Source organism: Podarcis bocagei, assembly GCF_964188305.1.
Source record: "Podarcis bocagei genome assembly, chromosome: 7".
Classification (NCBI taxonomy): Eukaryota; Metazoa; Chordata; class Lepidosauria; order Squamata; family Lacertidae; genus Podarcis; species Podarcis bocagei.
Genome location: NC_138132.1, coordinates 6,927,864 through 6,933,863, shown reverse-complemented (window position 1 = coordinate 6,933,863; position 6,000 = coordinate 6,927,864). Strand labels below are relative to the sequence as shown.

At 49.7% G+C, this 6,000-nt stretch overlaps 1 protein-coding gene across 9 annotated transcripts in view; it reads right to left on the bottom strand.

Moving 5' to 3' along the window:
- Positions 1–317: 317 nt before the first annotated feature.
- Positions 318–6,000, bottom strand: part of RYR1 (ryanodine receptor 1) — a 208,782-nt gene continuing 203,099 nt past the window's right edge. For all 9 annotated transcript variants that reach the window (XM_081200102.1, XM_081200099.1, XM_081200103.1 and 6 more), the window contains 2 exons: positions 4,242–4,293; positions 318–1,537 (listed from right to left, as the gene is read on the bottom strand). In XM_081200102.1, the coding sequence (XP_081056228.1) occupies positions 1,442–1,537; positions 4,242–4,293 (148 nt within the window). In that variant the 3' untranslated portion in view covers positions 318–1,441. The remainder of the gene's footprint in view (positions 1,538–4,241; positions 4,294–6,000) is intronic.

The window sequence follows — 6,000 nt, the reverse complement described above, 5'->3', positions numbered from 1 at the left end:
ATTCGAACCGCTGACCTTCTGATCGGCAAGTCCTAGACTCTGCGGTTTAACCCACAGCGCCACCCGCGTCCCTCAGACGGGCAGGAGCCAGCTGCAAATTATAGCATAGTTTGGGGGTGTCTTTCCTCCTCCACCCCCCTCTCCAAATTCAGCTCTACCTCTAGGGCCTCCTCACCCCATGGCAGCATCAGGGGCTACCCCCTAGATCTCAGGGCGTGGGATGCTTCTGACCTGGCAACCCAGGTGTTAGAAACCAGGTGTTGCTAGAAAGGCATTTCATTGGCTGCACGCAAGGAAGACACGCACTCGTCAGCCAGTTGCAGCAATCTATGGTTTTATTGGCAGGGAACCAAGCTGGCCTGGTGAGGGGAGGGGGAGGGGACAGAGTGCCACCCCCCCCCGCCCACCCCCCAGTAACAGGCCTGGCTTGTTTTGGCACTGGCAGTAGACATGGAGGGTAACAGGATGGATCCGGGCAGGAGGGGAAAGGGGCCACCGCTTCCAGGAAAGGAGTGTGATGCACAATCAAATCCTGGTGCCCCCCCGGCTCCCCCCCCAATGCCCTCTCACACACAACACACACACACTGGGGTAGAGTTTCTAGGATGCCTCCCCCAGCTCCATTGGCACAGAGGAGCCCAGGCACCACACAAACCATAAATAGCACTAGCCCCACAAATGAGACACAGATTTAAGGGGAGGGCAACACAGCAAGGGGCACGGAAGCGGGGGGGGGGGGGGCTGCGTTGCTGGCAACCCCAACTCCCCCCATGTTTGGGAACCTGGAACAGGGTGCCCACACCTCCCTCTCTCCCTCCTGCACTCACAAGCTTGCAGCGCCCCCGCCTGATTGCTAGACAACTGACAGACAGCAGCAAAATAACTCTCCTTCTCCTCCTCATGAATCTAAAATAGCATTTGGCTCCCCCTCCAAAAGGCCCTCCCCTCTTGGCTTGGGGAAAGAGTCCATAAAAGGCACTTGAAAGTGGGGGAGCCCTTTGACCCTAGAAGGGAAGTATTGCATGGACCCCCCCACGGGACGGGAAATGGGTGGGAAGAGTTACTGGCCGGGTGCGGAACTCTTGGCGGCCCCGGGTGCAAGCCGGCACGCGCAGCCCTGAGCCAGCGGATCGCTTTCTTTCTCCAAAGGGCAGAAATACTCGCCGGGTCTGGAGAGAGCCAGGCCTGGCTGTGGAAGGGGGGGTTGGGGGGATATAAAGGCGATGGTGGGGCGGGCAAGGCAGCCCCCGCACCACCCTTGCTCTTGCACAACACTTTTGGAAAAGGAAAAAGGTCGGATCAGGTGTGCCCCCGCCACTCTGAGGCACCATCGCTGCTGCCTCCCTCCCCCTCGCCGCGGGCAGGGGGGAAGAGGGCGAGGGAAGACGGGTGGGCCCAGAGTGGGTGCCTCCTCCGGGGCACAGGGCGTGGAAGGGGGCCTTTAGCCAAGCTGGTCTTCATATTGCTTGCGGAAACAGTCGCCGGCCGGGAAGAAGTCCCAGCTCCGCTCCTGGTACATCTTCCAGACGTAGGACTCCTGTGGGAACAGAGGAAGAGGCCGCTGAGATGGACTAAGAGAAAGGGCAGCATCCCAAAAACCAATGGGGAGGAGGGCATAATAATAATAATAATAATAATAATAATAATAATAATAATAATAATAATAAATGATTTATACCCCACCCCTCTGGCTGGGTTTCCCCAGCCACTCTGGGCGGCTTCTATCAAAGTATTAAAGTACAGTGGTCTGTTAAACATTAAAAGCTTCCCTAAACAGGGCTGCCTTCAGATGTCTTCTAAAACTCTGGTAGTTGTTTATCTCCTTGACATCTGATGGGAGGGCGTTCCACAGGGCAGGCGCCACTACCAAGAAGGCCCTCTGTCTGGTTCCCTGTAACCTCACTTCTCGCAATGAGGGAACCGCCAGAAGGCCCTCGGCGCTGGACCTCAGCGTCCGGGCTGAACGATGAAGGTGGAGACGCTCCTTCAGGTATACTAGACCGAGGCCGTTTAGAGCTTTCAAGGTCAGCACCAACACTCTGAATTGTGCTCGAAAACTATTGCCCGCCTCCCGCTCCTGTTTCGAAAGACGTCTTCAGATGCATGTGGCCTGCAACGGTAGGGCGGTTTAGGGTGTGAAACTTCCATTTTTTGCAAATTTATTCAGGTCTTAAAAATATCTTTCTGGGTGTGAGGAATTCAAACCTGCCGGGTTTTTTTGCAATCGGACCATTTTTGGCTTGGAAAGTCTACGTTTGAAAAGCAGCACATAAACTGGTTTTGGAAAAACCGAAGAATTTTGATTTTACCTTCTAAAAATGTCAGGTAATGCTAAATAAATAAATAAATAATAAATATTAATATGCAAGTACTTGGCAATCATTTTTAATTATTTCTGCGCAATTTCGCACACTTTTAACCTACCATGCAAAAGTAAATTATATTAATTTAACCAAACTTATCTTTTGAATTTCCAAGCCATGTCACAGCTTTTTAGCACCCCTTATTTTCAGAATGTGAAAAGCTGAAAAATTCAACACGCCATACTTACTGCAGCTGCCTTTACGGTTTCTTGGTGCTGCCCCTGACATGGGACTAGGCTGGGGGGGGGGGGGACAAAGTTCTGCTCCCTCTTTCCCCATCTTGCCTCCAACGACCAGTTCTCTATCCCAAACCTTTTGCCTCTGGAACAGGCGAGTGAGCTGCCTTAAGGAATGAGTCAGGAGGTGTTTGGGGGTGGGTGGGTGTAGCACACACTGGGCCAGAACTGCAGAGAGGCCCGCATTCCCTTCTGGGCAACTTTCTGAAGGCTAAATGCCAACAGTGGGTGGGGCAGGGGCAAAAGTGAGAGGAGGGACAAATGGAAAACTTAGCCTCTCGTACACCACGGTTTTCTACGCACGCTCACACTCCTCCCTGTTCTCCGCCGAGCAAGTAAGAGGCATGGTCAGAGTTCAAGGACAAAGTCCAGCAAGGCAAAAACACTAGGGGTCCATCCCAGTGAAGCCAGAAGAGGGGTGGAGGGAAGTTAATCCGGATAAGAAAAAATTTAAAGGAGAATAATATTGTTAAGTCATTTTGGACTCACAGCTGTCCATGGAGGCGCAGGTTAATTCTGTGTCCAGGGCGGCTGTTTACCAGCTCCATCTGGTACGCAGGCTGAGACCCTACCTGCCCGCGGACTGCCTTGCCAGAGTGGTGCATGCTCTGGTTATCTCCTGCTTGGACTACTGTAACGCGCTCTACGTGGGGCTACCTTTGAAGGTGACCCGGAAACTGCAAGTAATCCAGAATGCGGCAGCTAGACTGGTGACTGGGAGTGGCTGCCAGGACCACATAACACCAGTCCTGAGAGACCTGCATTGGCTCCCAGTACGTTTCCGAGCACAATTCAAAGTGTTGGTGCTGACCTTGAAAGCCCTAAACGGCCTCAAAGGCCCAGGATACCTGAAGGAGCGTCTCCACCCCCATCGTTCAGCCCAAACACTGAGATCCAGCGCTGAGGGCCTTCTGGCTGTTCCCTCACTGCAAGAAGCCAAGTTACAGGGAACCAGGCAGAGGGCCTTCTCGGTGGTGGCACCCTCCCTGTGGAACGCCCTCCCACCAGATGTCAAAGAGAACAACAACTACCAGACTTTTAGAAGACATCTGAAGGCAGCCCTGTTTCGGGAAGCTTTTAATGTTTGATGTATTACAGTATTTTAATATTTTTTTGGAAGCTGCCCAGAGTGGCTGGGGAAGCCCAGCCAGATGGGCGGGGTATAAATAATAATAATAATAGTAATTATTATTATTATTATTATTATTATTATTATTATTATTATTATTTTCTATGCACGCTCACACTCCTCCCTGTTCTCCGTCGAGCAAGTAAGAGGCATGGTCAGAGTTCAAGGACAAAGTCCAGCAAGGCAGAAACACTCAGGGTCCAAATAGTGTGCTGAGGGCCAGACCATAGCTGTCAACTTTCAGATTTGAAAATAAGGGATCAGCAGCCTCGAAAATAAGGCATCAGCAGCCTCACCTGTCCTGGGGACAGTCTACAGGATATCTAACAATCTGTAATAGCAGCGGGAAGCGGCGCTGGAATAAGGGAATTTCCCACAAAAAAAGGGAAGGTTGACAGCTATGGGCCAGACAGAGAGTGCCTGGGTTCCCCCACTGACCCTTCCTTAAAGTGACAGGTGCCTGTCACTTCTCCCCTGCCTCCACTTTTGGTAAGATTAGGGCTTCCCCCTCACCTGGCCAGTGTGCTCCGTTTCATCCTTGTTGATGAGATACATGAGGAAGAACCTGTAGAGGGAAGAGAGGCAGAAAGCAATGAGGTCAGAGGCTGAGCTACAGAGGCCTTCATCCAGCCTTTTCTCAACCTTGGGTCCCCAGATGTAGCTGGACTACAAATCCCATCATCCCTAGCTGGCAGGACCAGCAGCCAGGGATGATGGGAGTTGTAGTCCAACAATATCTGAGGATCCCGGTTGGAGAAAGACTGCCTTTAGTCCATTGCTTTGGGGAAGAGGCAGGTCCTGTGCTAGGAAAGGTAAAGGTAAAGGGACCCCTGACCATTGGGTCCAGTCGTGACCGACTGTGGGGTTGTGGCACTCATCTCGCTTTACTGGCCAAAGGAGCCAGAGGACAGCTTCCGGGTCATGTGGCCAGCATGACTAAGCCACTTCTGGCGAACCAGAACAGCGCACGGAAACGCCGTTTACCTTCCCGCCGCAACGATACCTATTTACCTACTTGCACTTTGACGTGCTTTTGTGTTTTTTTTTAAAAGATATTTATTAAAGTTTTTTTTAATATAACAATGAAAATAAAAAATAAAAAGAAACAAAATACAACATAAAAACAGTTAAAAAACAAATAATTTTCCATAACATATCTTCCTTACACTTATTTCCCCAGACCTCCTCATACCTCCCTTCTTTGTATTCCACTTCAATTTGTTAGTTCAGCAAATCCTTACCATTAAGCTTTTACCCATTTGTAAACCTTTTTTTTCGTATCTCCTAAAGCATTACAGCTGGAAACCCCTTAGTTTCTATCCAACATCCTTCTAGCATTCATTAATTTTACAATATTTCTGTAAATAGTCTTTAAATTTCTTCCAGTCTTCTTTCACTATCTCTTCTCCCTGGTCTCGGATTCTGCCAGTCATTTCTGCCAATTCCATGTAGTCGATCACCTTCATCTGCCATTCTTCCAGAGTGGGTAAATCTTGTGTCTTCCAATACTTTGCAATGAGTATTCTTGCTGCTGTTGTAGCATACATAAAAAAACTTCTGTCCTTCTTTGGCACCCATTGGCCGACAATGCCCAGGAGAAAGGCCTCTGGTTTCTTCAGGAAGGTATATTTAAATACCTTTTTCAGTTCATTATATATCATTTCCCAGAAAGCCTTAATTTTTGGGCACGTCCACTAAAGGTGAAAGAATGTACCTTCCGTTTCTTTACATTTCCAACATTTGTTATCGGGCAGATGGTATATTTTTGCAAGCTTGACTGGGGTCATGTACCACCTGTATATCATTTTCATAATATTCTCTCTTAAGGCATTACATGCCGTAAACTTCATACCTGTGGTCCATAACTGTTCCCAGTCAGCAAACATAATATTATGTCCAACATCTTGTGCCCATTTAATCATAGCGGATTTCACCGTTTCATCCTGAGTATTCCATTTCAACAGCAAGTTGTACATCCTTGACAAAATCTTAGTGCTTTTGAACTACTAGGTTGGTAGAAGCTGGGACTGAGCAACGGGAGCTCACCCAGTCACAGGGATTCGAACCGCTGGCCTCTTGATCGGCAAGTTCTAGGCTCTGTGGTTTAACCCACAGCGCCACCCGTGTCCCGTGCTAGGAAAAGAGCCCCCAAATCTCTCCGTCCTTCCATGCCAGGAATGCAGGTTGGGGAAATCCTGGCTCCCAGCTAAGAGATCGGCAGCCCCTTCGCCACGCTTGCAGCTGCAGCACCCGGGGAATGGAAAGCTTTTTG